Source organism: Panicum hallii, chromosome 5, assembly GCF_002211085.1.
Source record: "Panicum hallii strain FIL2 chromosome 5, PHallii_v3.1, whole genome shotgun sequence".
Classification (NCBI taxonomy): domain Eukaryota; kingdom Viridiplantae; phylum Streptophyta; class Magnoliopsida; order Poales; family Poaceae; genus Panicum; species Panicum hallii.
In genome coordinates this window covers 18235271-18249298 of record NC_038046.1, presented here as the reverse complement: position 1 = coordinate 18249298, position 14028 = coordinate 18235271, and the positions used below count along the sequence as shown (strand labels likewise).

At 47.2% G+C, this 14028-nt stretch overlaps 1 protein-coding gene across 1 annotated transcript; it reads right to left on the bottom strand.

Annotated features, from left to right (window-relative positions):
• Positions 1-1574: 1574 nt before the first annotated feature.
• Positions 1575-7790, bottom strand: LOC112895520. The gene is made up of 10 exons (XM_025963471.1): positions 7614-7790; positions 6408-6568; positions 5912-6043; positions 5759-5809; positions 5408-5504; positions 3903-3949; positions 3542-3758; positions 2905-3034; positions 2768-2810; positions 1575-1897 (listed from the first exon to the last, which is right to left on the bottom strand). Exons 1-10 carry the CDS (start codon positions 7669-7671, stop codon positions 1823-1825), a joined length of 1011 nt encoding a protein of 336 aa, XP_025819256.1. The 5' UTR covers positions 7672-7790; the 3' UTR covers positions 1575-1822.
• Between the last annotated feature and the right edge of the window lie 6238 nt (positions 7791-14028).

Below are 14028 nucleotides of genomic sequence, written 5' to 3'. Positions count from 1 at the left end.
GGTACTTAATCTGACCTGCAATTATTCTGTGCAAGTTATAGTACAGAATTTTGTACCACTAGTTTGAAAGACCAGAAATAAACTAGTGAAAAGCTAGCTAAACTCCAAGGAGCATGGTGCTGAATGCGCATGGAAGTGGAAGTAAGGTCGGTATTTCACCTAGCTAGCTCAATAGAATTGTACTACCACAATGGCTGGCAACATTCCCATCTCAATCAGGTCAGCTCCGAGGATTACGCTGCATCATTGAATCGGCGCCAGTTAATTAATGACGCGTCAAGCCTGGAGAAGCGACATGTAACGGCTCCGAATAGGTAACACGTAACCAGCCCTTTCCGGGCCGATCGAGCGCGCATCAAGGCGGCGCCCTCCGTCGAACATGGGGACCAGCGGCCGGGCCGTCGCCGTCGCCGTCCGGCGGTCGGCCCGCTTGGCCGTATGCGAGTTATGCGGGCGGCCCACTCGGCCTCGTGGGCGAGGGGCCCAGCCAGACCCGATGAGCACTCCGGCGCGAGGCGCCAAGCGCGCGCCCCCGTCGCGGTCGTCCTCTGGCCAGTGGTCACCTCTCATCACATGTCGGACGCCGCCGGTCGCCGTCGCGCGTGGATGCCGCGTGGGGCAGGCGGCGGATCCCGATCGGCTAGCCGGTCTGCGCCCTAGCTTCGGCCGGCGATGTGAGAGCACGGCGGCGTTCATCCTAGTACCAAGACGCGGAAAATCTTTGCTGGCGAAATTTCCCACTTCCAGGCCGGAGTTGCGCAGCCACCAAGTTTACTCTCATATTAGTCTCTCTTGGATTTTGGATAGGGCGGATGTTCCGACAGCAGTCACCACCCGTGACTCGTCATCAGTCCTTACCAGTCTACTCTACTTGCTGCGATGGCGTATATTGAGTGATGTGATGCTCCAAAACATACACTCGGCTTTGTGAAGGAACTCGGCTTTGATTCAAACAAGATGATTCCAAAGGGAAAAGCATAAAAAAAACACGGTAATGACAGAGCTTAAGAGCATATCATAAGCAGGCATGAGAGAAGAAGAAACTAAAGGTGACGGCGAAAAGAGGAGTTCCAGAGGAGCTGGGAGCTGACTTTTAACGATCGACCAGGATGAGGAACAGTGGTAAGAAGTGATAGACAGCGGTGTATCACACGAGGAACAGTGAAACAAGAGGTGGTCCTCCTGGGACATACCCATCCGTGTGCCGGGTCCATCCAGTTTGTTGCCAAGTCCGAATTTTTGGCCTCTCCATCAAGTTGATGGATCTCCTGTGGGGCTCGATCCCCTCTTACCCTTAAATGAGCTTTAGCCGGACATCCAGGCAAAGCATAGCCAGTTTGTTCCCAACCCCCCAGTTGCTATCAGCATTCAAAGCAAGATCTCCGAGCTAAATCCTGCGCGACGGACCTAACGGTGCTGGTAGGACAACAGGCTCCAGCTCTGGCTCCAGTTCCTTATTTTGGTGGTCACTCTGCTTAAGCTTCCGGAGGACCAGGTGAGCAAATGAATGCGCCGCAATTAAGGCGATCATTACAATGTTTAATGCACAGGTGGAGGGTTAAGAGAGTGAAATCTAACAAACTTCTGGATCCGACGCGTTAGCCAAGATTGGCCAGAAACTTAATTGTTTAACAGGATACCGATTCTATGAGAGCATGGAGAACACTAACATCAGCCAAGTTGAATTCCCTTATTTGTTTCAATGATTCATGTCACGGGTGATCAAGAAAGACTCACGGTACCACATACACTTTTTGTATATCCCCCTTTTGTGTTCAAAAGATAAAGCAGTTGAAACCTGGGTCAAAGAGGGGCAGCATCTCTAGAACTCCAGCAATCGGCCTCTGAGGATGGCCTCAGCCTTCCTGACTTCCTTCACTGGTCCAATGATGAACACCTACATATAGCACACGCATAAAAACATCAGTAAAGCAATATGTTCATTTGGTTCAGTAGCTGCAGAATGATTCAAGCTTATTAACTAAATAGTACGTATGTCTGTGCATTAGGAAGAACCTCCTAGTGTGATCTTATTCTAACACTAACACCAATCGCTTTCAAGCAGGTGTTGGCTTATGGGTGCATACAGCTCGAATGATTCAAGGCCATGATTGAGACATTTAGAGGTTTGCATATCATGCAAATGGGATAGAAAACTTTCATCTGGACCTGAGCTCCGTTCAGGCCAGCCTATTGTGGTATATACCACACCTCAGCCACAAGATATATGCGCCCGTCCAATAGTGATCACTGAAAAATATGCCATAATTGTTTCTAGAGTTTCTATGACATGCGGACCAAGGACTACTTGTAGGCACAGGCAATGAACATATCCAGGATTAAGCATAACTGCATAAGATCAGTGGTATATGAGGAATTATTGCTACAATAAAGTCTATCACTATAGGCATTCTGATGGTGAAGACAAAGATTGAATGGTCTCCACAGGACAAAACAAAAGAAAAGGAAAAACAGCAACACTCATGCAGAACATGTCATTTACAACTATTCCCCGTCAAGAATCACACAGTTCGAATCTATTTTCATATGTTTGTGATATTTCGAATTCAGAAATGAGCTTAGCTTTGAGCAAAATATTTTCACGTGTATTAATGAAAATGCCGTGTTAATTGAATTCTCTAAAAAAACTCTAGCTATTGCAGTTCAATATTCAAACAGGAAATTGAATCAGCAATTCAGCGAAGCCCAGCATGACTCTCTGGTATGAATAAATTATTTGTGACAAACAAGGCTATGGGAAACCTACCCTGTCTGGAGGTCCCTTAGCACCACCAATATGGATTTCAACGCTGCAGAGAGGAACCAAAAAAACAGAGAGAAGATCAATGAAGCTTAACAGCATAGAGGATGTGATATTTACAAAATCAGACTCAAGATGTTTACTTGCAAGATTCTTTGACACCCTTTATTGTTGATCCTTTTCTGCCAATGACTCGTCCCATTTTCCCAGGAGGCACATCTAAGACTGATAGGATATCCACTTCAGGAACATGAACATCAGCTTCAATGTCACCTGTCTCACAAATATGAAATATCAATCAGAACAAATGCTCTGCAATGCCAAAAAATGTTCAATTGATTCGACTGACAAAATAGAAAATCTTTGGTCAAAGAACTTAAAAATGTTATCTGAACAAATCCATGCCATGTTATTGAGGATTATATCTAGAGCAAGGTAGGTTGTCAAATTTTCAAGTTAGTTTATAGAAGTCTGAGCCTACATTGTGAACTGCGGCTGTTCAAACTGAGTTTTGCTAACCCATGAAAAATTGGTTTGATCCAGCAGCATGCTGCCTTTGCTACAGCTGTTTGCTGTCGTGTGGCTTGCTAGCCACAACAAGCAGTTTCAAAAAAGGATTGTGAACAGCTTTATACAGACCTACAGTAAACCCACATTAAAATAACAGTCATGCATTCACATTTATCTCAGAGACTCAAAGCAAAAGGTAAAATAGATTTAGTATTTGGAAAGCTCCTTAATTTTCAAAAGAAGATTAGAAAATATTATTATAGTACTGACCTGGGACAGGAGGAAGAAGTGGCCAATCTGCAAACTGGTTGTTGTTTAAGCAAAAACACCTGCAGTATAGCTCACTGCGAACTGCCAGACGCCATAAAGATACTTTGCTTAACTTCTCCATCATTTTCTCATGGATGTTGAGAAGGAAGCGGACATCATCTGTGGCTGCTCTAACCATCATATCGGACAAGGGCCTAATTGTCCAAAAGTTAGGGTCCTGAAATCCATTAAAACAATATTATTTATCAGGTTTCCTCAGGAAGACATTATTGAAATAACAGAACATCAAATGGCAAGGCAATGTCGTAGAAAGTAAACACAATATCAGCAACAAGGTTGTTCTAAACAGCAGGTTGCTAACCTGCCTTAGAAGGGTACGGACTTCTTCCTTTTCAGGATATGGTATGCCTACATAAAGCAGTACCACAATATCACACCATACGGACAACCAAACATTAAAAATAGAAAATAATGAGGAATGAAACGCACCACATCATACACCGAACGAACATATACAGTGTACAGAAAGCAGGATAAACAAATATGATGTTTCGTAGCAACAGCACTTTTTAACAATATGAGCGATTGAGATGATATCAGTTCTATGCTTCTAGCTAAGCTGTATGCACCCAATTATCATCTCAACAAAGATATCAGCTCACTTAGCCAAACCAATCAGATCAAGATCAACCATAGGCTACTAACAAGCTGACAAACATGGTTCTAGAATTGGCTGACTAGTTGTGATGACTTCAAGTCTTGCCGCAACCATGAGCTACTTGCTAGTTGTTACCAATAGTTCACTATGGCACTACCACCTAATGCAACTTAGCATAATCTACATCTACCACCTGAAATTGGCTGTTGCTGCTACTATATCTAGATCTAGAACAGAGCAGAGAAAAATAGGAAAGAGAGGAAGGGAGAAGGCTGAGTGAAGTAGGACTGTAGGAGACAAAAGGAGGATGGGAATGGATAGTAATAAGGTGACGGTGATAGCTGACAGCAAGGGTTGCAATGCACAAGAGCTCACATGAGTTGATGATAGGAAGTTGCAGCAATGTAGGACGAATGGTGGCTGCAGAGCGCAATGGGTACTTTTCTGGCTTTCACTCCGTATGTGACTATTGGTTTAGGACTTTGGGGTTTCATCAAAGCTGCACTGTTCTTGTGGCTCTATTAGTTGTTGATGGTCTGTTGTAATGATGTGACTAGCTGAGCAGTAGGAATTGTGTGTTAATCTGTAATACATCACATGGCTATGTCCTGCACTCAAGACCTACGAGCCTTCTCAACCTCACCCACCCTCTGTCTCTTGGATAGACTGTCTCTGGTCATTGCTGTCCAGTCAACTTACCCCTGCTAGTTGAGTCAAAGGTCCCAGTAGACCTAACCAGGCAGGTTGGTATCCCCAAAAACACCAATCAATACAGGTAACATAGAATTGAAAGCACATCATATCCAAATTCTGCTGTTTAAAGTATATCGAAATTTTATTTCAAAAGTATCAAATTTTTATATCAAAATTATAAAATCGAATGATGACATCATCTCAGTTTTTTTATATTTGCAAACGAAAATAGAAAGCATCCTAATCATATTTAGGCAACTGAGTATATAGTAAGGCATAAAGTCCACCATTAGATAAAAATTCCAGACTACCAAGTCGAGTCAACAAGAATTTGGTCAAACACTTCCAATAGCTCCCATGGCATATGACATAAGCATAAACACAAGTATCTTCGGGACTAGGTTTCACAATATAAAGTGAAGGTTGCACTGAGTAAATATAATAAGGAAACTATGTAAAAGGTCTGCTAGCATTCATGCAAAGGTAGAAAGCTTGAATCAGAGTTCAGTACATACCACAGTACCGCGGATCAGCAAGAAGACTGACAAAAGATATGTAATCATCAAGTGTTCTCTCTTTCCCTTCCTGCTCTTCTATCAGAGAATAAGCGATCTGCACACAATAAGTGCAATTGAAGCCTTTTTTTTTGCGAAGAATAACCCCAATACCTTAGCTAGTACTCAGAGAACTCTCTAGAAAAGGGGAGGTCACATAAGTTCTCGGCAGAGTACACAGTCCCTAATTTGAGATAATGCTCAGTTCTAAAGCTTGTTGCCAAAGAAGAGAAAACCACAATGCTTGAGTAGTACAGAGAAATTACCATGCTTATGAAAATCACTAGAATTGTAAATGTATATGGTGATTACCTGTGTATCCATCACATTATGCAATTTGATGCCAAACTGAAAGTACAAAGCCTGCAAAAAAAGTGATAAACTCTAAACTTGTTAGTCAAGTCTAAAATCCCCTAAAAAGTTAAAGAAAAACATAGCAAGCTTCACAAATACATAGTTAGGCACCTCGCTGTCTCTTTTACAATCATGAATAACTTTGGTGATATGATCAGACTCAAGTGCGGGCTTACAAGCTTGAATGAGTTCTTTTCCACCCTCAATAGCATCAACTAAGTAAACAGCATCAGGAAATGCAAGCTGCAGTATCAAGACAACTCGCATCAGCATCTTAGAAACAGAATTATTGCTACTTCAGGACAACCTCAAGAAAAATATAAGCATATATAAGAAGAGAAATATAAGCATATATAAGAAGAGAAATATAAGCACATATAAGAATTCAGATGAAACCGCAGGTATATCTCTAGATGCCTGAAAAGAAATACATGTGGATGCATGGGCTTTGAATTGAAGGTAATGAAGCAGCATTGCTAGCAGAATCGATGCAGCAATGTAGCGCAGTTAAGAAAAACTATGGCTGCCGCATACAGCTTTGTGATGTTAAAATCATGAAACAGAAGTCCATAATACAAATATCATGCCTGGTGAGTGTTCAGCTCACCTGCATGATACAGAGAGCACCATTGCGACAGAGATCAACACCTTCACAGTCAAATCCGATTACCAACTTCTGGGCAGCTGAGGGTTCAAGAAACTCGACTGGGAGTTGACCAGGTTTGGTGACAATATGATAGGGTGGGGATGGCAATTCTGGGTTGTTATCTGCAAGAGGATTCAAATGATCATAACAAAGCAACTAATATTGGTTCATTGGTGCACATCTGTACAAGCAACACCAAGTCAAGGAAATGTAAGATGTGGACAAAAGCAGTTCTGAGTGGAGGTCTCCCGTAAACTACTCCCTCCGCTCCAAATTGTAGGCCATTTTGGTAAATCTAGATACATAGATTTTACTATGCACCTAGATAAACATTATGTCTAGATACATAGCAAAAACTATGTATCTAGATTTGCAAAAACGACCTAAAATTTGAAACAGAAGGAGTATATAGCTAGCTAGATGCCTAGATGCAACTAATTTCACAGCCAAACTATCAAATAAATGGATAAGGTGCATGTGAATCGAATCATAAGAATCGTCCTGTTCCAGAATTTCAGATCCAATGCTGCTGCACAAATGATTCACAATCAATGCTAAAGGTACCTATGAAGGCTAGTGGCAAACACCTATCAGCAGGTAACTAAAACAAAAAACATCCACAAGATCAGGCACTAGGAACTCTACAAATGATTTGCATATAAAGTACACAACTATTCACATTTCAACAAGCACAATCATTCCACTTGGAACTACGACCATTCCGCTCTTAAAAATCACCCATCAATTCCACAAAATAGGGAATCCGCACGAAGCGGCTAGCAGCACAATCCAGGACCATCTGCATCCCAGCATTACCAGTCCTAAAACCCTAGGATTAAACCACAGCACAAAACATTCCAACAAAACATAGCAACGCAGAAGCTAGAACACAAGTCACAAGGCCTAAACAAACTCCCAGAACCTAAAAGCAGCGGATGCCGATGATGCGGCCGCGCAAGCACGCACGCGCTCGCGCCGCACGGGCGCAGCACTCCGAGCGCGAATCCGAGGCCACTCCAACCGCAACGGAGCACAGGGGCAACAGGATCGCAGCGACCGGACCACCCACGGCCTACGCCGAGAGCAGAAGGGGCGCTTCGGGGCGCCGAGGCACCAGTAGGATCGAGAGCGAGAGGGGGGAGGGGGAGGCAGAGGCAGGCGCCGCACCTGCGGGGGCGTCGGCGGCGGGGACAGGGTCGAGGGGCTCGGAATGGTGGGAGGCCATCCCGATCCCCTCACGATCGCTCGCCGTGGGAGGGAGACAGGGCGCGGGCGCACCGGCGACGGGAGAGGAACGGGAATAGGGACGAGGACGAATAGGGGACACGGGAAGCGAGACTGCCCGGCTGCGCCTAGGCTGGCTCTAGTACTACTGTGCTCGCCGCGCCGGTGCTGCGGCGACGGTTACGGCCGTGTTCCGCGGGTGTCGGCTGGGCCTGGGCTTTGTGATGGCCTTAATCACAAGGAGGGCCCTTTCGTGGTGGTGAGGTCCGCTAGAAGCCCAACCCGTGACGGTGTATTGGCCACACTCGTCTACCTTTACATGATATTTTTAAAAATATATTTTATACTAAATAATTAGTTTTGTAGTTGAAACAATCGAAACTCTTTCTTATCAAAATTATCACGAAGATTAGACCCACCGTACTTCTCACGGAGATCCCACTTGGCAGGCAAAAAGGTTTGACAAAAGGGGTGGAGTCTATTTTTTGACAGAAGAAAAATATTTCCACCCAAAAACTTAAAAAATTTTCACCAAAGCTTTCTACATACCCACCCGGTGTACCCGCCGTATTGAAGCGTCCTCCCATCAGGGAAGACTTAAAAGTGATGCTTTATCAGTCCCAGGAGGCTGATAACACTTTTATTACATCAGATGGTACATCACCGTACAGCTCTACGCGGTAATGGGCAGTGAAACGCCACTATCGCGAGGATTACAACTAAAGCCCACACTACTATACTAGCTACGAAAAGAGGGTTATCAGAGTCTTGCGCCATGCGGAGTTCCAGCGGTGGCCTTAACCACAAGTAAGACTGGGTGCAGGACGAAACCCTACTCGACGTCTTCGGGGATGTAGTCTGGATCTTCCACTGTAAAAGTAAGAATGGGGTGAGTACAAACGTACTCAGCAAGTCCAGTCACACCCACGGAGGAGGTATAACAGAAATCAATGCACAGGACAATCCAAGGATAAGGTTATGGTTCATTTGCGGAAAACTTAGTTGTATGCAAAGGTTCGTTTTAAAAACATTTCCAAAACGAGTTTTCTAGTACCAAGGAGCACACGATGTTGATCCACACAGGATCCAAGTTTTAAACCGCTACCGGACTCCCCGTCCGCCGTAGCACACGGCACAACTGCCGGATACTTTCCAAACATCTCACACCAATCCAACCATCCACAGAGAGAAACACTAGTTATGTGACCACACCGTAACTTGCCCAATACCGTGGGCACGGCTATTCGAATAGATTTTCAACTCTGCAGAGGTGTGCAACTTTACCCACAGGTCGGGTACCACAGCACGATCACCTTAGTGACGGTGCAGATCCCAACAAAGTCATTACCCACCTTAGCTAGACCTGACTAGCCACCACGGGATCCATCAAGGGGTCATTCGACCTATCTCCGAGGTTTAACCGGGGCATAAGTCACACAGAGCTTATCCCTTCTCCTTGATCACCCGTTGCTCTCAGCTCTCCTGATGGCTACCAGACTAACTAGTGGGATTTATGCTAAGCCGTTGCCCATACAACGGTCAAGTGGTTTGCACGACAGGAAGCTAGGTGAGATGACACATCAACTCGGTCCTTAGGGGTGACAAGATGGATATCTCCCTTCCTCGCTCAACCACACAGGTACGAGCACACCAACGGCAATTCACACAGAAATGCCATCCATCCCGTCTGACTCATCTTTCAAAACCATATTTTATCCCTTCCCACACGCACACATTTCTTTATAAAACCAGGTTGTCAAGGTATGGTTATCACAAACAAGGGTGGCTATCCTACCATGTTTTCAGCAAGCAAAACCATGCAATTTTATAAAACAGGCCACTGTGTTGTATTTATAAAAACTAGGACAGAAACATGCATCAAAGGGCGGGATTGAACTTGCCATCATCAAACCCTTGCGAGAGGTCCTGATCGAAGCACTGTCCCTCGGGTTCGGGGTCGCAGAACTGGTACTCGTTCACTTGATCACACTCGGGACCTTCCTCGTTCACTCCGTGTCCTACGACGCAAACAAACAGGCACACAATCAAGCGAAAGAACTAAAAGCTTTTATTGTTGAGCTTGAATCGGAAATAATTTAGTTATGGAGGTAGGGGTAATATTTTTGGATGGTTTCTTAATGGCATGGTTAAAACTTTACTAGAAAGGGCGTGGTAAAGTTTCGGGTCGATCGGAGGTCGTTTGGTGCATAAAATGACGACGCGAAGGGGGTTTCAGGGGCTAAACAAGGGTCCAGGGGCTTATTCGTAATTATCCAAAGGGACTAAGGACCTATTTGCGAACCCTAGAAATATTCAGGGCATGCTAAAGGGTATCTAGGTTTATGTAATGAAGGGTTCGGTTTGAAATAATAAAAAGAGCGAGGCTTTCTTTGCGAACAGGAGTGAATAGAGGTGTTTATGGGAATTAGAGAGAGAAGGGGGGGGTCTTCTTGGAAAAACAGAAAAAGGGGGGGGGGGCTTTTGGGCATCAGCCCTTTTCTTCCGCCTCCCCCACGGGAAACAGAGGAGGGGCAGGGCGCCGGCGGCGGCGGCCAATACGGCCGGCCGGGCCCAGAGGCGGCTCGGGGCAGAGGGAAAAGGAGAAGGGAGGCGAGGGGGTCGTATTCCCCTACCCACCTCGGCTTGGGTCGCAGCGAGGAGGCGGGACCGCGGTGGGGTGGGCGGCGGCCGGTGGTGGCATGCGTGGCGGCGGTGGTACGAGCTTGGGGAGAAGGCCGTGTGGTGGTGGATGCGGGTGCCGAGCTCGGGGGCGGGGTGGGGTCCTTTTATAGGCGACCAAAGGCGGTGGGGAGGGGGTCGCGACGGTTGCCGGCGCGGAGCGCCATTAATGGCGTTTCGGCCCTTTGTGTGCGTCGTGTTGTGGCGTGGCGGCGAGGGCGCCGAGCGTGGCACGTGGAGGAGGGCCGGGCGTTGTGCGGCACAGGGCGGGGAAGCGACGGCGCGCGCGGCGGGGCGGGGCGCTAGCGGCGGGCGGCGCGGCACGCGCGGGACCGAGCGCGCGCGTGCGCGCACGGCGCGGCGGGGCGCGGGCCAGGGCGGGGCGCGAGCGGCGGCGGCACGGGCGCGGCGCGCGGTGCACGCTGGGCACGCGGGGCACGCGGGGCGAACGCGTGCGCGCGGCACGGCAAGCGCGCAGCCGTGTGGCGTTCGGGAGCAGAGGGAGGAAGGAGGAACAGGGAGAAGAAGGGAGGAGGGAAAAGAAAAGGGAAGAGGAAAAGGAAAAAGGGGAGAAAGAAATGGGAAAAAAAGAGAAAGAGAAAAGGAGGGGAGGAAAGAAAGAAAATGGGGAAAAGAGAAAAAAAGAAAAGAACGACGCGTGCCGGCGGAATTCGCGGCGGCGACCGTGGCCAGTTGGCCACGCACGCGTGACGCTCGCGCGCTGCGCGAGGAGAAAAAGGGGGAAAATCGCGTCGGCGCCGATCGTGGCGGCGACCGCGGTCGGTCGGCCATGCGCGTGCGTCATCCGCGCGCTGCGCGAGACGAAAAGAATCGCGCCGGCGCTGATTGCGGAAAAGCGGTCGCGCGGTCGTCGGACCGCCGAGCGGTGCGGGACAGGGGTCAAGTTAGGGTTTTGACGACGAGCGGTTTTTAAATGAAACATCCTAGCACGTGATTTAATTTGGCGAATTTTCATGGCGTCACACGCATGGAGCACCCTCACGCGCACAATCAAGAGAGAAAACTGATCCTCACATATTTCTTTCTTACGTACGTACAAATAGGAAATAGAGTAGCGTAAATGGAGGGGCATAAATTAAGTATTATAAATTCTTTCCATACTAAATAAATCAAAATAAATTAAGATATCCCTATCAATCAATTAAGAGGCTAATTGCAACATCAAGACATGCACAATTAAGGAAGAAAATTGATACCGCATATTTCTTTCCTTGTGCATAAACTCGATTTATGAATATTTCTTTCCCTACTTATGAATAACTTATACGGACAAATAGAAAATGGAGTAGTATAAATGGATAGGAATAAATTAAGTAGTATAAATTCTTTGGATACTAGATCAAAATATCATGTTAATCAATAAGAGGCTAATTGCGGGTGATCTTATTGCCGCAGAAAGTGTTTCAAAAACATGATGTCTTCCTGCTTTCCATCACTGCACTTGTAAAGCCATGCACCTATAGGGTTAATTAGTCACCCCATTATTGACGCCGCCGCGCAAAGAAGTTGGTACCATCTGATTTCTTCTTTCAAGATAGGACCTCTCCGCCGATCGGAAGCTATCCAACAGAAAACATCGCATCCAATACCAAGGTCTACCTCTGCCCATGTTGCAATGTTTGCTGTGATAGCAGTTTTATGTTGTTGGTTAGGCAAGAATGTTGTTCATCATGGTATTGAAACCATGTCTTAGGTCACCGGCATAACATATCGACCGTGTTTTCCTATTCGTCTGGCGTTTCCTCGTTCTCCCTGCCTCTCCTAACGTCGCACATTGCGAGGTCGTCAGCACCAGCACCTGTTGTCCTAGAGGTCACCGGTGACCCTATCCCGCTAGAAGCTGGCCCTGGAGGTGTGAATTAAGCTGTGCTAGTAGTTTCGTTGCTGGATTGAAGAGCCCCGACCCAAAGATCAGGGCTAAACTATGTATTAATTACCGAATGAGGTCTCCGGCATAATACATGTTACATCAAGTGGAGTCCAAAGTCATACAGAGCTTTATTCAACATGTACACGAGGGGTAAAGCGACAACACAGAGCTACACAGCACAACCATAGGATAACGACTAGCATGACGGCATGGAGGACTAGTCTTCATCCATCACGACTCCACTCGATCAGCTTGATTGCAGACATGATCTACTCGCAGTCCTCTGGCACAAAGTCAGGATCCTCTGGAGAATAATCAACAAGGGTTGAGTACAAGAGTACTCAGCAAGTTCCACCTCACCCTACGGGAGGGGAATGACATGCACAACGCACATTAAGCACAATGCATTAGCAATGCAACTCATGGTATGCAACTCTTCCCGATACAACCCGCGGTAGGTAGCTCACTAGTTGTCACGACCACACCGTAGCCTGTCCATACCGTGGACACGGACCATTCGAATGGATTATACACTCTGCAGAGGTCGTACACTGTACCCACAAGCTCGACTGCCCGAACGGACAACCAATATAGCCGACACCCAGCCGTGGTCACGCCCTAGCCCGGCCGCACAAACCCTCGGGCCCTGACCCCAGTGGTCTATACCTGTAAACCATCCCTGCGACCGTCAGTCTAACCAGTGGGATTAGGCTAAGTCTGGCCCATACCGGAACCTGTGGTCGTACTAAAGTAAGCTAGGTGAGATGTTAAAACGACTCGGTCCTTATGGTTCACCAGGGCAGCAACCATCCCTCAACATGTCAACTCGAGCCTACCACCACGGTAGCACTCGTCTGCCAGTCTACCACCACGGTAGCGCCGGCTCCAGCATACCCAGCTGCCCTAGCCTCAGCCAAATCCCTTCATATCCTAGTCTCAACTCTGGGTATGCATCACTACTCATATGCATGTATGAGCACACTCAATCACTCAAGTACCGGTATATGTAATCGATCCTAAACTAGGGCTACAACTAGACGTCCTCACATGGATGCAACCGCTCACGTAGGGGTCGATGAAACTTGCCTTCGCTTACGTACGCGTCGGCGGTGACGGCTTCCTACTCGCGGTATGGGTCTTCTGGCTCCGGCTCGCTGTACTGGCCTTCGTACTCCTTGGCAGGCTCCTCCTCGGTCACTCTGTGATCTACGGGCGAAAATAGCACAACCGGCAAACAAACACAAGCAAGCTATAAAATAAGCTCAAATGGAGATGAAAATAGGAGGAATAGATAGTATATGATTTGAGGAGAGTTTAGGAAAAAGAGTTACGTGAAAAAGAGTTGATATGAAGGAGATATTGAGTTTATAGTATTGGTTGGTATTTAATTCCGAAAATAGAATAATTTGGATTAAGTGCTCACGGCCTGGTGCGTGTTTTGGGCCTTTATTAGTATTGCGGAGTTAATGGTCAGGGAGCTGCCTACCATCTCACCGTGGCGCGGAACAGCTCGAGGAAGAGGGCCAACTGTTGGAGCTTCGTCTCGTGAGTGAGCTGGGCTCGTGAGAAGTGGTTCAGCTAGTGGAGCGAAGCAGCTTGGTGTGCTTGGCCTGATGATGGGGCTCGTCACGGCCTCGCTCCTTTTATAGGCGAGGAGAGCAGCAACGGCGTCGTGCAGGGACGGGCGACGGCGTGGGCTGCTGCAGCTCGTCGTCAACGCGAACAGTGGCAGCGCTGAAGGCGCGAGCGTCAAGGTGGCAAAGCCGGCGAGGACGCTGCAGCGGCGTG

What these genes read in the sequence shown, in the direction of transcription:
- LOC112895520 (XM_025963471.1), bottom strand. Translation starts at nt 7,671, where the DNA reads ATGGCCTCCCACCATTCCGAGCCCCTCGACCCTGTCCCCGCCGCCGAC. An exon ending in CGCCGCCGACGCCCCCGCAG is followed by an intron (nt 6,569 to 7,613) that starts GTGCGGCGCCTG and finishes ATCCTCTTGCAG; the next exon opens with ATAACAACCCAGAATTGCCA. An exon ending in ACTTCTTCCTCCTGTCCCAG is followed by an intron (nt 3,035 to 3,541) that starts GTCAGTACTATA and finishes TTTGTGAGACAG; the next exon opens with GTGACATTGAAGCTGATGTT.